General features: G+C 46.7%; 1 protein-coding gene across 3 annotated transcripts in view; it reads left to right on the top strand.

Moving 5' to 3' along the window:
- ICA1 (islet cell autoantigen 1) overlaps positions 1-7810 on the top strand; it is a 163363-nt gene extending 155553 nt beyond the window's left edge. Inside the window, exons 14-15 of one of the 3 annotated variants that reach the window (XM_052638508.1) lie at positions 4770-4859; positions 7019-7808. In XM_052638508.1, the coding sequence (XP_052494468.1) occupies positions 4770-4859; positions 7019-7140 (212 nt within the window). In that variant the 3' untranslated portion in view covers positions 7141-7808. Of the gene's footprint in view, positions 1-4769; positions 4860-7018 lie in introns of all 3 variants that reach the window. The other 2 variants (XM_052638507.1, XM_052638509.1) reach the window with 2 other exon arrangements.
- Positions 7811-19561: the final 11751 nt, after the last annotated feature.

The following is a 19561-nucleotide window of genomic DNA, read 5'->3' as shown; positions in this document are numbered from 1 at the left end:
TATATGTGTTTCCTGCAGACGGGTAGTGCAGTTGACGTATCAAAGGGACCGAGAACTAGGCTCGTCAACTCTCAGTCTCATCTGCCCCCACCCTGCACCACCCCGTCTCCTGACACAGTTTCTCTGAGATGGGGAAGACATCCTTCCAGCCACACCTTCCTGTTAAAAATGCCTCAGCCAACGAACACCAGCTGAAGAGCAGTTGATGGCAATTATAGGCATATTAGCAACACTGCGTTCTCTGTAAATAGCATTTTTTCCTGACAGAAGCCAAGACATTTGAAGTCTGGCTTGGCATTCCATCCACAATTACCCGAGTGGTACCCCTCCCCTAACGAATTCCCAAAGCAATATGAGTGACAGTGAAACTGCAGCTCAGCTCAGTATTTGCTTAAAACATATCTATATATGGGCTTCCCTGGTGGCTCAGTGGTAAAGAATTCACCTACCAATGCAGGAGACGTGGGTTCAGTCCCTGGGTTGGGAAAGATCCCCTGGTGAAGGAAATGGGAACCCACTGCAGGATTCTTGCCGGGAAAATCCAAAGGAGAGAGAGCCTGGCAGGCAACAGTTCACGGGGTTGCAAAAGAGTCAGACACGACTTAGCAACTAAACAACAATGACGATATATACATATATAGCTGGGGTCACAACCATAATATTTCCTCCCCTCATGTGCGAATGGTTGGATTGTTAGATTTATGCTTAATAGGTGTTCTGAAGAGAAATTGTGATTTGGCAAACTGGCTGTTTCTGCTTCACATTTGGGACAAAAGACCAGTGACACCCTGTGTCTTTGGGAAACTCTGAGGCCTACTTTCCCCATCATCTATCATCTTCGTCTCCAAAGGGGCAGTGTGTTTATGCGCATCCTCCTCCGTATCCTTGGCAGCAGAGAAGCCCCCAAGTCTGTAGATTCTCCATGTCGCTCTTACGGTTCCTGAGTGTTTACTGCTAAGTCACTTCAGTCGTGTCCGACTGTGTGTGACCCCATAGACGGAAGCCCACCAGGCTCCCCCATCCCTGGGATTCTCCAGGCAAGAACACTGGAGTGGGTTGCCATTTCTTTCTCCTGAGTGTTTAGGTGAGCAATATTTCAGAACTCCACAGTTACAAAGGGATCCAATTAGAAGACACTGTCTTTATACAGACAAGGCTTCCCTTGTGGCTCAGCTGGTAAAGAGTCCACCTGCAATGCGGGAGACCTGGGTTCGATCCCTGGGTTGGAAAGATCCCCTGGAGAAGGGATAGGTTACCGACTTCAGTATTCAGACCTGGAGAATTCCATGAACTGTATAGTCCATGGGGTCGCAAAGATTTTTGGAGAAGGAAATGGCAACCCACTTCAGTATTCTTGCCTGGAGAATCCCCATGGACAGAGGAGTCTGGCGAGCTACAGTCCTTGGGGTCACAAAGAGTCAGACACAACTGAAGCGACTTGGCACAGTCTTTATAAAGGAGCCCGCCGTTATAATCCTTTAAATGATAGGCTTTAAAATATGACTTGTGTTTCTGGGACTCTAAAAATATGACTTGATATACAGACGTTCTGTTTGTTTATAACCATTCAGGAACATGCCCATCACATACAGTGAGGCGGTCTGTGTTTTGACATGTGCATTTATTTCTGCTTTCTTGAGGAGTGTGTTCTATCTTATACTCTGAAAAAAGACAACGATTGAACCTGCCTCTTTTCCAGAATTCTCTGGAGCCAAATGTTGTGCATATTTTTGAAATGGGAAGAATGATCTCGTGTTCCCACTGTATCAGCTTTTAGAGATGGGGGAGGGGTGGCCTTCCACACCTCTCACCGGCCTTTTCTCTGCATCCATTTGGATTCTGTCTGGAAGTGTGGGCCTCCCTGAACTCAGAGAGCCCAGTGGGGTCAAGGAGCTTAAAGCTGCAGGAGCTGGGAGGTGGGTGCTCTGTTTCCGAGGAGGGCATCACTCCTTGTCCCAGCTCTGGCTTCAGATGAACCTGATCCTGACAGAGATGGGGCCACAGCAGCCCCTTGGGAACCATCTGTGGCAGTGCCTCCCACACTGCACTCACAGGAGGGTTGCTGAGGGCTTGCGGCTCCTTGGACTCCACCCCGGAGATCCTGATTCAGTAGGTGATGTCCCAGCTGCTGGGGCAGGCACCACACTTCGAGAAGCCCTGCCCTGAGAGACAGCGGCCAGGCTGCTAGCACTGAGAAAAGGTTGTGTGAGGTTTCTGCCGAGCACAGGTGGATCTTGACCCTCAGCGTCCAGGAGAGGATTGTAGGGAAAGATGAAACTGACCCAGTTAGATGCTACCTCTTTCAGTGTTATTTGGCACTCAATGAGACTGCGATTTTAACTTTCCACATCTACCACTATTTATGTGATTCGGGTTTGGAAGGAAAATGCCCATAGGCCAATTTTCTAGGAACCAGGGAGGTTATGTTACTCCTGGATTACACCAAATACTGGTCATTTTTTAAAAATGGCTTTATTGAACTATAATTTACATGCCATGATATTCATCCATTGTAGGGGAACAGTTCAAGGATTTCTGGTAAATTTGTGTAGCCATCACCACAGTCTAGTGGGAGAACATTTCCATCTTCCAAAACAGTTCCCTTAAAATCTGGTGCTTCTTATTGTTTGTGAAATATGCCAATAATGTGTTCAAGTACCATCCCAACGAATAGCAATACTTTTTAAACTCTATGTACTTTTTCAATATTTTAAACCCAATAAATAGGTCCCAGGCAGCCTGTTTCATTTGTCCATGGTTAGTCTTTATAGGGTTTTCAATGTGCTCAGTGGTAACAAATCCACCTGCCAATACCAGAGCTGCAGGAGGTGTGGGTTTGATCCCTGGGTCTGGAAGATCCCCTGGAGAATGAAGTGGCAACCCGCTCCAGAATTCCTGCCTGGGAAATCCCATGGACAGAGGAGCCTTCATGAGCTACAGCCCATTAAGTGACAGAGAGTCAGACATGACTGAGCACACGTGTACACAGTCTCTATTTGTATGCTGCTTGCCTAAAAAGAAATAATTCAACCAGTGAGTATTATGGCATCTCCAGTGGCAAGCACTGCTTTTCCACCCCTCAAAGTAATGTTTCATAAGCGTAGTTCTCATGATTTAAGAGTCCTTCGATGGTTACCTTAATTTCAACACTCGTCATGTGCCCAGGTAGTGCCCTAAAGAATGTAAAGATGAATAACACACAGGCCCTGCCTTCAAGGGGCTCAGAACTCTAGGAGATGAGACAAAAGTACCATCTAATCAATATTAGTTCAGTTAAGTCACTCAGTCCTGTCCGACTCTTGGCTACCCCATGGACTGCAGCACGCCAGGCTAATCAATATACTATGATTCTAAAGTGGGTCCCTTATTACAAATCTTAAGTATAGGGTAAACAAATAGTATTGCATCTTCTCATTTCTGTAGCATATGCCGAGTGAGTTTCTTGCCCCTGAAGTTGATTTCACTGCCACCAACTTGGTGACAGCTGAACTCTGCCATCCAAACAGCATCCTTATCAGAGACAAAACTTTTTCTGTAGAAGACACTGTCACCAGAGCATCCCAGTAAAAGGATATGGTTTTAACTATTTGGAGCCCACAGTGATGCATCATCTGATGGTCTGTGCTTCACAGTGAGCATCACCAATGGACTCAGTCCAAACACACCTACCTGTACCACATTAGATATTATGGAGCACATTGAAGAGACAGTTTCTTGTCTCTTGGAGAAGACAGGACTTAGACATGATGAATTAAAGCAGATGTGCAACGGAGTATATGGTGAAGTTCTAAATTAAATGAGTTATCCTGAGACACCCAGCACAGGCAATAAATGCTGGGGGAACTAGGCTTGCTCCCCACCCCACAAAACAGGACTGCTGAACACCTCTCAATCATTAGCAACAGGAAGAGCCCAAAGGGCCTTCAGAACGTTGGGTGAGACAAGATCAATGCTGTCATAAGGACATGGCATCAAGTTAAGGCGGACATTCTTCCCTCTCATATACTTGGACTGGGCTGATCTGTATTAACTAAACTTCACAATTTAAATTAGCTGTGTGGAAAATAAACAAACTGGGTCACACTGGAAATAGAGAAGACCAGTCGTTCACTAATTCAGTCACTGCATTTAACGGTGCTCACTTTTTGTGACATGGGCCCAAATGGTGCCCATTTGGGACAGAAAAACAAGGCCCTTGATTTCCTAGGAACACTACTGATAATCTTTGGTGTGACCGTGAGATGATGTCACTTGGTAAGAAAAATGGGTATAAAATTGAAACCAAGAATGCTTTAACCTTAGCAGTTTCTCATTTGCAGTCTTCCCCCTAATTTTCCATACTTTCAAGTTGGTGTTCGTTAGTCACTCAGTCATGTCCAACTCTTTGCCACCTGATGGACTGTGGCCCACCAGGCTCCCTTGTCTATGGAATTCTCCAGGCCAGAATACTGGAGTGGGTTTCCAGTTCATTCTCCGGGGGATCTTCCTGACCCAGGGACCGAGCCCCAGTCTCCTGCATTGCAGGCAGATTCTTTACCATCTGAGTCACCAGGGAAGCCCCTTTGAAGTGGGCAGGATTGTATCTATCCACTCTCCCCCAAAACATATTCCAGGTATGAGGCACACGGAAGATGGGGCCCGGCACACCAGCTTCCTCTCTCTTTGGAGGCCATCCTAGTTGAGAGCCATGTGTGTGCCTCACATGGAACTGACGAGACAGCGTGGCTGCTCTTCCCTAAGATCTAACGACCTCTGGTTTTGAACATTAGGCTGGTCAGAGAGCAGTGTCAATCCTTCTTCTCCTCCATGGCCAGCACCAAAGGCAAGCAGTCCAAATGTCAACTACCCTGCAGTGAAAGGTAATAATCATTCTCTCCCCCTTAAGTGACTGTCACTTTCCTTTCCAGCGGCCTAACACTCTTCGCTTTATCTCCTTACTAATTTCCACTGGAGCACGTGGGAGTCAGAGGCGGGGCTGTAAGGGCTGAGAGTTGTGCATGATCCTAGCAACTAACATTTTAACTTTTTCCTGGCTTAAGGTCCTCATTCATAATTGGCTCTATCAGATCTAATGAGGAGGACTCAGACATCTGTCTGTATGTGACCGGGTGTTCTCCAAGGCTGGATGACAACAGTAAGGGAGAAAATGGCCTCTGAGATTGGGATCCTTAGCTGAAAATACCATTGCTTCCACCAGACAAAGCATCTGATTAATGCTTTTTGCAAAGAGCCAGGTGCCTTAGTTGTCAAAAAAGGGCCTTTCAAGCTTGTGAAATCTACTCTCTTTTGAGACAGCACATCTGCCTGAGGACGATCTCATCTGTCTCTGCATCTCTCTCTGCCTCTGGTCATCACTTTCCCTGTGTTGACCACAGGACATTAAAGGAAGTGTCAGTTTTGTTATCGTCAGAGAGCATTCCCTTGATGTTCTTTTGGGTGTTGCGCGTTGCACCTGGCTTTCCCTCCCACAGTGGAGGTCTGGGGAGTGTGAGGATTTCCCTCCCAGCAAGTATAATCACCTGGCTGCTCACAGCTGGGCCACACCCACCATCGGAAAGCCCCCCTGGGGAGGGGAGCGGGGGGGGGGGGGGGGTGGGGTGTATTTCACTGGTGCTATCACTAAGATATCTTGATATTCTCTATCAAGAACAAACTAATCCTCCAAAGTCAGTCTTGCTCCATACAGTTTCTTTGTGTGACCTCCTGTAGGACTAAAGAAAGACAAGTTATAGCCCCTTAAAAAAAAAAAAATTGTCTCCCCCACCCCCACCAAGCTATATTGAGCTCTCTGTAAAGTCTCAGTTTATCATATCAAAATAAACCAAGTGTTTTAGGGGCTAACTGCACGCTGTGAAATTAATGTTACATAGTAACAGCTTGCATATTACTAACTACTCTTGTTTGCAATAGCTTATCTCTGTAATAGATGCATTGTTGTCTCATTATAAAGTAATATATTTACAAGAGACTGGAAAAAACGATAAAGGGAGGAAAAATCAGAACTATAAAGGGATCAGTACACTCTCTTTATGTTTAAGTGCCATTTTAGTGAAAAAATCAAAGACCCTGTGTATGTTGGCATAATCCCATCAGTACTCACCATCACACTATTCATAGAAGCACTTTTAGCAACTTGTCCTACCAGTATTTTTCGAGATTCTTCTCAACCAGATGGCAAGCATATTCCTAGCTGCTTTTGTTTAGAAGGATAACCTGTCAGACATTTTCTTCATGTTTTTGATGGTCCCACCTGTTGGAGAAAGAAAAAAAGCATAGGTCATCCAAGTCAATGAACTTAGATTCTCATGTGGAACGATTTATATAGAGAAGAGCCCCCAACTTCTTTGTAAATCTCTTGCATCGGGCACTCTTTTGAAAATGCCTTCCTCATCTGGAAAATAATTGGGGTCTGTCATCGTGGCATTCAAGAAGTTAGGGCAGGTGGTTCGGTAAAAGAACACTTGAAGGCAGGACTCTATGGAGCATGGAGGGTGAGGGGCTTGGGGGCAATTTAGGGCCCAGTGGGGAAAGGGAGGCATGTCTAAGGCCCCCTTCCTTTGATGGGAGAGGATTAAAGAAAGCTGAAAAGAGTAATCACCCTATTTCTCTTGACCTAGCAGATTTGAAGATTCCTCCAAGGGACACTGGAAGGCACCTTACTTCCTGAGTCATTCAGTCTGGTTTCTCAAATGACTGCTATTTCCTGGTGGTGCTGAAGCACAGGGTCTGGGGGTTCAGGCAGCTCTGTGGGCCATGGCCATCTGCTGGGTAGGGGTGCCGATTGGGGATTAACACAAGAGCTCACTGTGCAGATTTATAAAGGCCATGGTATAGAAATGTTACTCAGCCAACCAGCCAACAATGGGGCATGGAATATCCTAACAAGGCTTAAAGACCAAAAGCAGCAGGGTTTGTCCAACTGAGTGTCTTCCCTCTTGAAGATGCTCCCGGCCCTGAAGCCTGGCAGAGATGGGAGTTAGCAAGGAGGCTGTGCTAATGTGTCCTCTTCTCTCCCCAGAGCCTGCCAAGGCCTCCTCAGACCTGACTGCCTGGTTCAGCCTTTTTGCTGATCTCGACCCACTATCAAATCCTGATGCTGTTGGGAAAACCGATAAAGAACATGAATTGCTCAATGCATGAGTCTGCTGCCTCCGTCTGGGAGGGAGCCCACAAGTGGCTCCAGATCAACATGCCGGGGGGCTCACGGATGTAGGAAGTGATCAGTATGCTGTTTTAATATTTACGTGCCATTTTAATAAAATGAAAGGGTCAAAGGCCCTGTTTATATTGGTAGAATTATTTACTCTCATTTGGTGTAAAGGTTTCCGTGTGTCCTCTACGCGGACCTGACAGTGATGGTCTAGGAGCGGTGTCCAGGCCCATCAGCTGACAACTCCCTCTGCTGACTGCTGCTGTGTCACCGGGTTGCTACAAGGTCCAAGTTCACATCATTGTTAGGTTGAAAGAAGGTGTCCTCCAGCCTCAGAGGCAGCGGAAGTCTTAGGAGGCTTAAATGCCTCCTTTTGTACCCCTGGCCCATGTCCCTCTTAGAGGGGGGCTGCAGGGAGACTGCCTCTTCCTGCCCAGCCACCTTCCAGCAAGCTACAGGTGAAGCTCCGGCCAACCAAAGACTCCCCTGACCTTGCCTCCTGGGCCGCGGGTTCTCTCATGGGCAGAGGGACTGAGCTGGTCAGCACTGCACAAACTTGTCTGTGGAAGCCAGCCATGTCTGCAGATCTCAGCTCTCCAGCCCTCTCCTTGGCTGGAATTCAAAAGCATGTATTTCTGGAGCCCCGTGTGACATTAACTGTTTTTTTTTTTTTAATTAAATGGAAAAGATATTTGACACACAAAGTTAATGAGTCTGTTGGGGGGAAGGGGGGACTCAGGCGGGAGTACTGTGGGGTGGGGGCTGGAGAGAGAGGAAAGAGAGGTCCCACCTGCATGAAACTGCCAATATGACCCAGACCTCCCCCCAGATACTGCAGTGGAGGCAGCAGGGTGGACCCTTGGCTTACAGGGGGGAATAGCAGCTTTGCACGTGGGCACAAACCCCTGAATATTTGAAGGACTGAAGCTGAAGTTCCAATGCTTTGGCCACCTGATGCGAAGAGTTGACTCACTGGAAAAGACCCTGATGCTGGGAAAGACTGAGGGCAAAAGGAGAAGAGGGTGGCAGAAGAGATGGTTGGGTAGCATCACGAACTCTGGACAGGAGTTTAAGCAGACTCTGGGAGATAGTGCAAGACAGGGAAGCCTGGCTGCTGCAGTTCATGGGGTTGCAAAGAGTTGGAAGCGACTGAACAACCCAAAAGCGACTCAGCCCCATCCCAGTCAGAAACTCCAGGGCTTAGGGCCTTGCCTTCCCTCCCACGTCCCAGGTGATGTGCTGAGAGTCCACACAGGTGCACAGAAGCCAGCCCGCCAGGATGCGCGCCCGCGGGGGCGGGGGCGGGGGGCGGTGGTGGTGGCGCGGGGAGGTCGGGTAGAGTCCGGGACCAGCCCCGCGGCAGTTCTGAGCTCAGCTAGGCTGGGAGGCGTCCTCAGTCCCGGGGCCGCTTCTCCAAGGGCACAGAGACGCTGGGCCTCCCTGCCCCGGGGCGCCCGGCCCCAGCTGCAGCCCCAGCGGAACAGCCTGGAAGCCGGGCTGCGGGCAGCCCTGCCTCCGTGGCTGGAGGAGACACAGGTAAGACGGCGTCTGGCCCTCGGCGCATGCGCGCGGTGGGTCCCGCTCTGCTCGCCTCTAAGCCAGAGCAGCATGGCCGGCCATCGCTTTTGTTAGAATCTCACTTAGCAGATTCCTCAGCCTGGCATTTGTGGCCTTTGAGGAGACGAATATACTGCCCCAGGGGCCCCACCTCGCTACCCCTATCCTCCCACCCAACACACACGCAGGAAGGCTCGCGGGACCCCTCGGACCCCCTCTCCTCTCTAGGGCTGTGCGTTTGCTGCTCACGGAACCCGGGACGCCCCGTCTCCTTGCCCTCAGCAGCCTTCACGATGCTACCCGCCCCTCAGGAGCCGCCTCAGACCCCAGCTCTCCCACTGGGACGGCTCAAAGCGTAGCCCTGTTTTCCTTTGAGGAACTGCTGCTCCTCTCTCGCCCTGGCCTCCCATCTCAGAAGACCTGTGCTTGAGTCTACCACCGGATGTTGCCACCCCACAAGAGGACGAAGTCTCAGCTTCCTAAACCGTCTCTTGTCTCTCCGGTGCTCGGCCCTCTGGAGTCACCTTGTAAGCACGGGAACTAATGATTGCTGAGTGAAGCTGCCCTGTGTGGGGTGTTGATTACGGCCTCCTGGTTTCGTCCTGGGTCTCATTTGTTTGCAGCTGTAAGGAGTTAAAGCGGGAGGGCTGGACCACCTCATCCAGGCTAGAGGCCCAGGGAGCTCGGCTGTTCAGGAACCCAAGGGGTGCAGCCATTCATTTCTGTTGAATCAGTTCAGTTCAGTTCAGTCACTCAGTCATGTCCAACTCTTTGTGACCCCATGAATCGCAGCACACCAGGCTTCCCTGTCCATCACCATCTCCCAGAGTTCACTCAGACTCATGTCCATCCAGTCAGTGATGCCATCCAGCCATCTCATCCTCTGCCGTCCGCTTCTCCTCCTGCCCCCAATCCCTCCCAGCATCAGAGTCTTTTTCCAATGAGTCAACTCTTCGCATGAGGTGGCCAAAGTACTGGAGTTTCAGCTTTAGCATCATTCCTTCCAAAGAAATCCCAGGGCTGATCTCCTTCAAAGGATCACTGTAAATACTAACAGGTTGCATTTTTAAAGTTTGATCCGTGGGTGAAGGGGAGAGGAGGATTGTGGTCATTGGACAGCCGTTGCTACAATTAAAAAAAAGACAGTTTTCTCCCTGGGTTTCTACATTTTTGCTAAAAAAAAAAGGCAAAAAACCTCATTCCCTTTTCTGTCTGCAGTCCACTTGGCCAGGCTCTTGATCCCTCTTGATAGGCGTGTTTTGATCCAGGCTCACACAAAGCCCCTTCGACCACCTCTCCAGTCTAAGGAGAAGCAGCTGCTGCCTAATTCTCTTTTAAGTGGCCTAAGCACCGGCCCTGCCCGGGGGCTTCCTCCAGGGTCTGCCTCAGGCCAGGCTGTTTCTGGCTAGAAGTGAAGGCGCCTCACCTCTTCATGCACCAGTCTTGCTTCTCCTTAATTTTCATCCTGTGTCGTGAGGCTGCTCTGAACCCTCAGGGACACCAGAGAGCACCTGGTTTTGGGGAACTTCCCATCCCTTGGAGATGTTCCCCTCCCCTCTCCCCTTGCCCCCACCAATACAGAAAGAATATTCACATTTAAGGGAGGGAGCCAGGATGTTTCTATTTTCTCCTCCTTTCCCTGGCTGGCTTAGACTTTGGTGCACGTTACAGACTCATTTGCCTTCAAGATGTGATTTGAGAAACGTCAGGTTGATTTTGAGTTCTGAGGGAGGCAGAAAAGCATCCGTCAGCTTGAGGGTTAGAAATGCTCCAGCTTAGCACCAGCACTTAGTGTTGCCAGAGGTTGATGCCCAAGAAGACATTACCTGCTCAGAACTGGCAGCCGTGGGAGCCTGGAGTTGCCAGTGGGCTTACGGGGTCATCATGTTGTGGCCAGTGTTGACACTGGGCGTGGGGCCAGGGCTGAGCCCCCACCCCCACCCCGAGGCTGCCATGTGAGGCCGCCTAGCCCTGTGGGTTAAGGTGGCACCCAGCAGTGGCTCGGGGCTACTTATTAGCACTGTTTGATCTTGCCAGTACGGCGAAGTTGCTTCTGTCTTTGTGGTCGACGTGTCCTCCAGACTGGCCATGGTGGTTAATGCTCTGCCTTGGTTTAAACCATCTCCCAATCCCGGGACCGGCATCAGTCACAGGGAAGTGCTGTAGGTGTCTCTATTGTTATTGTTCAGTAGCTACATCGTGTCCGACTCTTCACGCCCCCATGGACTGCAGCACTCCAGACCTCCCTGTCCCTCACCATCTTCCAGAGTTTGCCCAAGTTCATGTCCATTGAATAGATTTCAGGTTGGAGTCAACTGCAGGTGATTAGCAGTGGGTGCCAAGAATTCTGCATTGAGAAGAATTCTTATAAATGAGTGATACTTGTGATGGGTACAGGGCAGGAAGTGGTGACTCAACAGTGCTATATATAATTACCAACAGTGCATTAGACCTTGCCTTTCATGCAGCTTTTAGATTTAATAACTTCTACTTCTTATCCTACTCTCTCTTTCTCTTTTTCTGCTGCTTCCTCCTCCTCTTCCTCCCCTTCCTCTTCTTTTAATCAGAAATAACTCAGATTTGGCAACATTGACAGGCATGCATGAATGAGAAAATCAGAAAGTTCAAAGAACTCTTTATTATTGACACCTAATTCAACTCAAATTCCCTTCAACAACAAAAAAGTGGGAATGGATTTATTTGCTCAGGTAACTGAAAGTCCACATGTAAGCTTTCAGGCATGGCTGGATCTAGGGGCTCAAATGTTGTTCTCAACAATTGTCTCCTCTTCAGCTCCCAGCTCTGATTTCTTCTGTGAGGCTTCATTCCATAAAGAAGCCAAAGGCCTCCAGCATCTCTACCCAAAGTCTTGATTTGAGTCTGCCTTTTTCCTTCATCCAATCATCAGTCAACCACTGGGGTGGAAAATAGGCTATTTGCCCAGCTTTTCATGAGCCTGTCCCTGGAGCTCAACCCTCAAGGACTGGCAACAGAGAAAGGACAATTCCTTAAGGGAAAACTGGGCTTCCATTATTAGGGGAGGAGGGAATGGGCCTTGGGAAGAAGAATGCAAAAACAATCCACTCTAATTTCCACTGACAGGACTTTGAGGAGGCATTATGTAACCTTTCCAGAGGGCTATGGCATTAGCTGGGTGAAAGAACTGGAATGTTTTCCAGAAACCACACTGGGGTTCCTTTTGAGGTCACCCCTGGCACTGGGGCTAGAGGGCTTGGTGCTCTCTTGGTGACCTTTGGAAGATATCCACCTTGCAGCTGTCCTTGACTGTCCAAGGAAGTCAAAAGGGATCATAGAGCTCTTTGTATATCCAAGTGAGGAGACTGAGGGACACAGAAAAACTTATGTGTTAGTGGAAAACCAAGACTACAGCCCACCTTGCCTCACACCTGGACCAAGGCTTCCTTTACTTCAAGGTGTCTGCTAGGGTTTGGGTTCTGAAGCTAGGAAAATCTGTAGATACCAACATTACATTGAAGCAATTGCAAATTGTTTCTGGTTACAAGTATCCCATTGCCCTAGAGTGACTGTGTGTTGAGAGCGATGGGACGCTTGTGATCAGAAACTTGGAGCCAGCAGGAGCAGAGAGGTACAGACCAGATTGGGCAGTGTGGGAGAGAGGGTGAATGTGTGCCAGACCATGGAGCAGCCCAGGCTGTTCCAATGCCCTCAGTTAAACTTCTTCAATCAATTGAGTGAACCCTCTCTGAAAATAGAATCTTTGCCCTTAATACAGAATATGTGTTTACATCTGTGTCCTGCCTTCTGATAAGTAATCAATAAGAGACTGACCTGAGGACTCTGCTGCTCTCAACAGGCCCAAAGGCTGGCTCTTGAGTTCTTAAGAGGAGCCACAGTCGTTGAGCATGAAAAACATGAATGGAGAAAAACATGATTGTTTGCAATGGAATTCTGGGACCCCCGCCTCAGGCATTCTCACGTCTCTTTCTTTCCCCTCTGATCCTATGGCCTGACCCTCTAGTGGCACTTCCCGTATGTTCAAGGGCACTGAGATGCTCCTCCTTCTGCTGCTACAAATCCTGGCCCCCCACCTCCCCACCCACTGGTGGGAACAGTAATCTCAGTGTTGCGTAACTGCTGGCTTTGGCATTAGGCCATCTTCCCTGGTAGCTCAGCTGGTAAAGAATCTGCCTGCAGTGCAGGAGACGTGGGTTGGGAAGGTCCCCTAGAGAAGGGAGCATCTACCCACTCCAGTATTCTGGCCTGGAGAACTCCATGGACTGTATAGTCCGTGGGGTCACAAAGAGTCAGACACGACTGAGCCACTTTCACTCTTTGCATTAGGGTGGTGATCGCATGACTTGGCAGAGAACTGGCTGATCCGAAGTGCCCGGGAAACCTCTAACACCTGACAGAGGCCACCTCTGACAGCCAGGGATGCGGCAGTTGATTTGAGAAATGCCTCATCAGTGGAGGCTGGATTATATATCAGCTTTCTGGGGCTTTCTCCTCCAGCTGCTTCTCAGGGAACTCTTCTATTGATTTCGATCCGAGGTATCTCCTTACTATTTCTGGTCCTGCGCTGTAGTGCCCAAGGGTCTGTCTCATATTTAGAGCATCCCCCACTGTGCCCTATCCCTGGTGCAGACAGAAGAATTCTCAGGATGGAGGCTGGCTAGATCAACACCATTGCTTCCACCCTTTTCCAGCAGCTTAATGCTATTTCCGATCGCTGGCTTCTAAATCCTTTCTGCTCTGCTATAGTGTCTGTTCTGGCCCAGGGAATTATGGACCTCTTAGCATCAAGAGTTCTGTATATCCTCCGAGACTGTCTGTAATTTTGTGTGAAAATACACCTCTATGGATTTTTTTTTCCCCTGAGAAAATGGTCTAGAGCTCCCATAATTCCTCAAAGGGCTTGATGAACAATAAAAGAAACATTCATGCTCATCATCAAGGCTGTCACACCATTGCAGAAGGCACCAACGCGATCGGAACTTCCTGTGAGCCCCGAAATCCCGCCTCGTCCATGTGTCAGCAAGCAGGGAAGTCAGCGCCATTCCGCCCTGTTTGCTCTCTCCTGGCCTTTCATGGCTGAGTTGGCCATGAATGGGCTCAACAGTCAAACTGAGGGGTATTTTTATCCTGCCGGCGGGAGCTGCCCTCCTGGGTGAGCTGTGACTTTGGCTCCAGCGTGAAGGAAGAAACTAGCAGGAGAGAACAGATCCTGATGACACACTCTCCTGAGCTCTTGCTCCCTGCAGCTGGCCACCCATCTGTTAGCCACCCTCAGAACCAGCCCGGGGTGGGGGTGGGGGGGCACCCTAGCCTCATCATCTTGGGTTTCAGTGGTGAGCCCATGGTGAGAGCAACCCAGGGCCAAGCAGGTTTTTCCACCCTAGAAACCAGGCCTTTGGTTAAAGTGAAGCACCTGGAGAGGAGAGGGGCGTGGGCTCACGCTAAAGCTGGAAGTGTCCTGGTCTTGTGGCTGGTTTTCTGGGGCTGGGCAGGGCAAGCGGACAAGGGGGAGAGGCCTGAGCAGGGAAGATGAGGAAGGCGAGGAGGTCTGCAGGAGGCCAAGGGTGGAGGTGCACCTCAGGCCTCCTGCCCGAAGAGCCCCCATGGTGGAAGCCGGACAGTCCGCCGAGCTGAGAGGCAAGAATACCAGGCCGTGGACTGCAGAGAAGGAGGTAGGAGCCTGCGGTGAGTGTCCCTGCAGACGTCAGAGGCAGAGATGTCAGGCTGATGTAACTGTGTTTATGGCTTTCCTCCCTTCACTCTTTCTGACCCTACATGGACTGTGGGAAATAAAAACAGCTGTTTTCCGGAGGAACTCTGCTGGACACTATGCCTTGTGCACATAAGCCCAGGCATTTTCTTAACTGTCCTATGTGGTAGGATTTGTGTGTGTGTGCACATTGGATTTTTTAAAATTGAGTTGCAATTCACATACCACAAAATTCACCCTTTTAAAGTGTATGATTCAGTGCTTTTTAGTATTTTCACAAGGTCATGCAACCATCACCATTATCTAATTCCAGAGCATTTTTTATTATCCCCCAAAGAAACTCTGTACCCATTATCAATGACTCCCTATTCCATCCTACTAATGGCAACAACTAACCTGCTTTCTATCTCCATGAATTTGCCTATAATAGACAGAATGGGATCTTATAGTACATAGTCTTTTGTAACTGACTTCTTTTGTTGTTCAGCCCAATGTGGGTCCACTCACCAGTGCAGCAAGGCCAATCTACTGACACTGGGTTGTGGTGAAAGAAAGAGCAGGGTTTATTGCAGGGCATCAAGCAAGTCGTACCAGAAGCTAATATCCAAAGGAAAAGGCCTGAATTACCTGATGACTTTCAGGGAGGGGTTTTTAAAGATAAGGTGAGGAAGAGGGATACAGGATCAACTGGTGGACAGTCACCTATTTTTGGTCAGTGGTGAGGTAATCAGGAGTCAACATCAACCTTCTGGTTCTAATCAGTTTGGGGTCTACATGCTTGTGGTCAACATTCAGTTAACTTCTTCCACCTGGAAGGGATTTCAGTAGCTGCAAAACAGCTCCAGGATATGGCTTAGAATATTATGAATATCTATAGCCCTGGAGGAGGAGCTGAAGATCCTTGACTTTGCTTTATGGTTAAACCGCTATTATTTTGTCTTGCTTGACAGTTTTCCTTTGTTTCTGCTGTTCCTTGTGTCTCTGATTAAATATGTTCTTTGGAACTTGGGGAAGGCCTGGGAGGCTAAAGTTTTTCTATAAACAACAGGTAGATGGAGAATATGGGGAATCTGTTCAGGGAGAGCCCCATAACATTCTACTTGATTATAATCCCTTCTTTTCTCTGATAGTCCTCAAACTTGACAGCGAACAGGTACAGGACAAGAAAGGGAATAGTTTTGTTTAGAGAAGTTAATCATAAACTTGGCCAAGGAACTCACTTTTAGGAGGATTTGGTTTCAGCCTCCACCCTGTTTCAGCTTTCCCCAAATCTTAGATGGAATGGGGCTCTGGGTATTTCCTGCTGAAACGGGGTATAGTCCTTCCTCAATCTGAGGAATGGATTCAGAATTGGTTCTATGCCCCAGTTTCAAGCCTAGCATCAATATTTTGTATTATGAAAACATTACCTCTCTCTTCGATTGCTTTGTCATAGTACATGTACAGAGCTTGGAACGTTAGCAGACATATCACAATGAGGATAATGATTAAAATGCGCCTTGTAGTGTTCCTCCAAATAGTCCTATTTTAGATGGCAAGCAGGAAAATAAGTTTCGGAGTGGGTTCTCTTTACATATATCCAGTAAACGAGCCACTTTTTTAATTGCTCTGCATTTGCATTTTAACTTCTCTAGGTTTTCTTTTTATTTGAAGTATAGTTAATTTACTGGTTAGTTTTAGATTGTGTTAGTTTAGTTGTGTATAGCAGAGTGATCCAGTTATCCATATGTAGGGGTTGATGTACTTGTGGTCAGCATTCAATTAACTTCTTGCACCGGTAGGGGTTTCAGTAGCTGCATTAGTCTCTGGTGTATAGCAGAGTGATTCAGTTATCCATGTATAATATAGATACATGCATATATTCTTTGGGGGGGGCTTCCTTTGTGGCTCAGCTGGTAAAGAATCCACCTACAATGCAGGAGACCTGGGTTCAATCCCTGGGTTGGAAAGATTCCCTGGAGAAGGGAAGGGCTACCCACTCCAGTATTCTGGCCTGGAGAATTCCATGGACTGTATAGTCCTTGGGGTCACAAAGAGTCAGACATGACTGAGTGACTTTCACTTTCACATATGGTTTTTTAAAATTCTTTTCCATTTATAATTTATTACAAGATATTGAATACAGTTCCCTGTACTACACAGTAGGCCCTTGTTGTTTGTTTAATATATAGGAGTTTGTATTTGCTAATCCTAAACACCTAATTTGTCTCTGCCCCCTCTTTCCCCTTTGATAACTGTAAATTTGTTTTCTATGTCTTTGCCTCTGTTTCTGTTTTGTGAATAAGTTGACTTGTATATTTTTTCTTTTAGATTCCACATGTAAGTGATAGCATATGATATTTGTCTTTGTTTGACTTAGTATGATAATTTCTACGTCCATCCATGTGGCTTCCAGTGACATTATTTCATTCTTATGGCTGAGGGATATCCCATTGTATTTGTGTGTGTGTGCATATACGCCACATCTTTATCCATTCATCTGCTGATGGACACTTGGGCTGTCATCACGGTTCTATGTCTTAGCTATTGTAAATTGTGCTGCTTTGATCATTGGCGTACATGTATCTCTTTGAATTAGAATTTTTGTCTTTTCTGAATGTATGTTCAGGAGTGGGATTGCTAGCTCATATGGTAGCTCTACTTTTAGTTTTTTAAGAAACTTCCATACTGTTCTCCGTAGAGGTTGCACCAGTTTACATTCCCACCAGCAGTGTGCAAGGATTCTCTTTTCTCCACAACCTCTCTATCATTTCTTGTTTGTAGACTTTTTGATATGGCCATTCTGACTGGTGTGAGGTGATCCCTCATTATAGTTTTGATTTCTGTTTCTCTAATAATTAGCTGTGTGGAGGATCTTTTCAGGTGCCTGGTGGCTATCTGTATATCTTCTCTGGTAAAATGTCTATTTAGATCTGCTCATTTGTTGATTGGGTTTTTTGTTGTTGTTATTGAAGTATATAAGTGTTCATATATTTTGGGAATTAAGTCCTTGTTGGTCACATCATTTGCAAATGTTTTCTCCCATTCCATAAGTTGTCTTCTCATTTTGTTCTGTTTATTTTGTGCAAAGATACTAAGTTAAGTCTCGTTTGTTTATTTTTGAGGGAGACTGACCTAAGAAAATATTGTTGTGTGTTATATGTTAGAGAATGTCTTGCTATGTTCTCTTACAGAAGTTTTATGGTGTCATGTCTTAGATTTAAGTCTTTTAGCCATTTTGAGTTTATTTTTGTGTATAGGGTGAGAGACCATTTTTACTTCATTGATTGACATACAGCTCTCCAGGCCAGGGATACAAATTATACATAACAGGAGTTGTTGGTCACGACACACATCTCCCTTTTTGCCAAAATATTATTTAAAGCAATTTTATTATCTAATAGCATTCTGGCTAAAGAATCTAGTGCCTACCTGGGAGGCTGGGGCTTGAGCTACTTTGTTTGCCACTCCTGTTCTTAAGAGAAAGGTTTCCTAGCTCTGAGAGGAGACCTTGAGACCATAAGGATGCAGCTGGCAGCTGCTAGTAGATAATCTTTTGAGAACATCTGGTTGTGTCCTTGAGTCGGATACTATTTAGAAAACTCGAGTGCTCAGTAATATAGAACTGTGTCTGAAACCACATCCACAGTGTCTACCTAGCTGTATTTTGGATTCCTGAACAACGAGGCCTGGCCTGCTGCAGTCCCTGGAGTCACAAAGAGTCAGACACAACTGAGCAACTGAACTGAACAACAGTTATTCTATTTTTTTAATGTATTTTTCAGTGGTTAAAACAGATGTACAGTGTATGTTTAATAGGCCACAAATGGGCTGTTCTGGTTAGCCTAAAGTTCAATTTAAGTCATGTTATAAGCCAGAATGACTTTCCCAGACCTCAGTATGTGAAAATTTCCAGCACATTTCCCACTTAGATAGAATGCATGAATAATCAAAGTAATTGTCCCTTGTTGTCGTAATGGTAGCTGCCTGCCCTGGATGAGTGGCGTCCCTCAGTGCTGGGGCTACAGTTTGTATGTATGCATGTGTGTGTGTATGTATAATTTGCCTACTTATCCAAGTTGGGGGAAAATAATGAGCCAAATAAGCACACAGGCATGCTGATGGGGAAACACTTCGCAGGTTAGACACATTATCAGTTACACCTAATTTTCATACGAACTCCATACACGCACTTCAAGCCATAGGCCTGCAGCAGGGAGTGGTATGTGTCCTGAGTGATAATACCCTGTGACAGCTTCATCAGAGAATTTTCTCTCCGTCCTAAACACTGGTGGCAACTGTATGGTTGGAAATAAAACAATAACTTTCAATGTTGATAGACAAAGTTTTGGGGAAAAGTTCAGCTGAATTAGTGTGATAGATCTTACTGAGCTGGTCTGGATTCTTGGGTTAGCTGTCTGCCATGGCTGCCGTCCCTTTTTTGTCCTCTTGCAGATATCACTTGGGATCAACAGTCCTTTCTACAGACCAGTCCAATTCAGAGGTCTTTCTTAAGTGATAAATATGAATTAGAGAGTTAACTCCCTTCATTGTACATGAGGTATTTAAGAACACCTGATAAGAGTTGTCTAAATGATGCCTTTTCCAGTAAGTATAATCACCTGGTTGCAGGTCATGGGGCATTTTACCTTCATCCAGACACTTAGAGTACTGTTTGACTTCAGAAAAAAAGCTTAAACTATCCTCTTAATGACTCAAACTTTACAGTAATGTAACATAGTAACAAGGAGCTACTTGAGAAGTTGGTCTTAAGCAGTAAATACTGACTTCAGTCAACAAAACTAGAATTTAATATCCATTGAAACATCTTTTTCTTTCTAAAATCACCCTCATTTTTTATTTTTATTTTTTACCAAATATAGCCAAATTAAAACTAATCTGTTGACAAAGTAAGTCTGATTATGGTTGATTAATCACATAGGCTCTTTTAAATTGGTTATGCTGGAACTCTTCATAAAGAGCCTCATGAACTAAAGGCCAGGAAAGCTATACCATTGGCTTGTCATCAGATTGTGCCTGTAATCTATATATTTGGGTGATTCCTTCTCTTCTTGAAGTCCCCCAAATATCTCAATGTTCTTGTACCAGTCAGGAGGTAACCTTTCTTATCCATCTGATAAATCTACAGAAAACCTAAGAGTTTCTGG

This window comes from Budorcas taxicolor, chromosome 4 (assembly GCF_023091745.1).
Source record: "Budorcas taxicolor isolate Tak-1 chromosome 4, Takin1.1, whole genome shotgun sequence".
Taxonomy (NCBI): domain Eukaryota; kingdom Metazoa; phylum Chordata; class Mammalia; order Artiodactyla; family Bovidae; genus Budorcas; species Budorcas taxicolor.
Note: the sequence above shows the minus strand (reverse complement) of the source record. Positions and strands in the feature narration are given on the sequence as shown.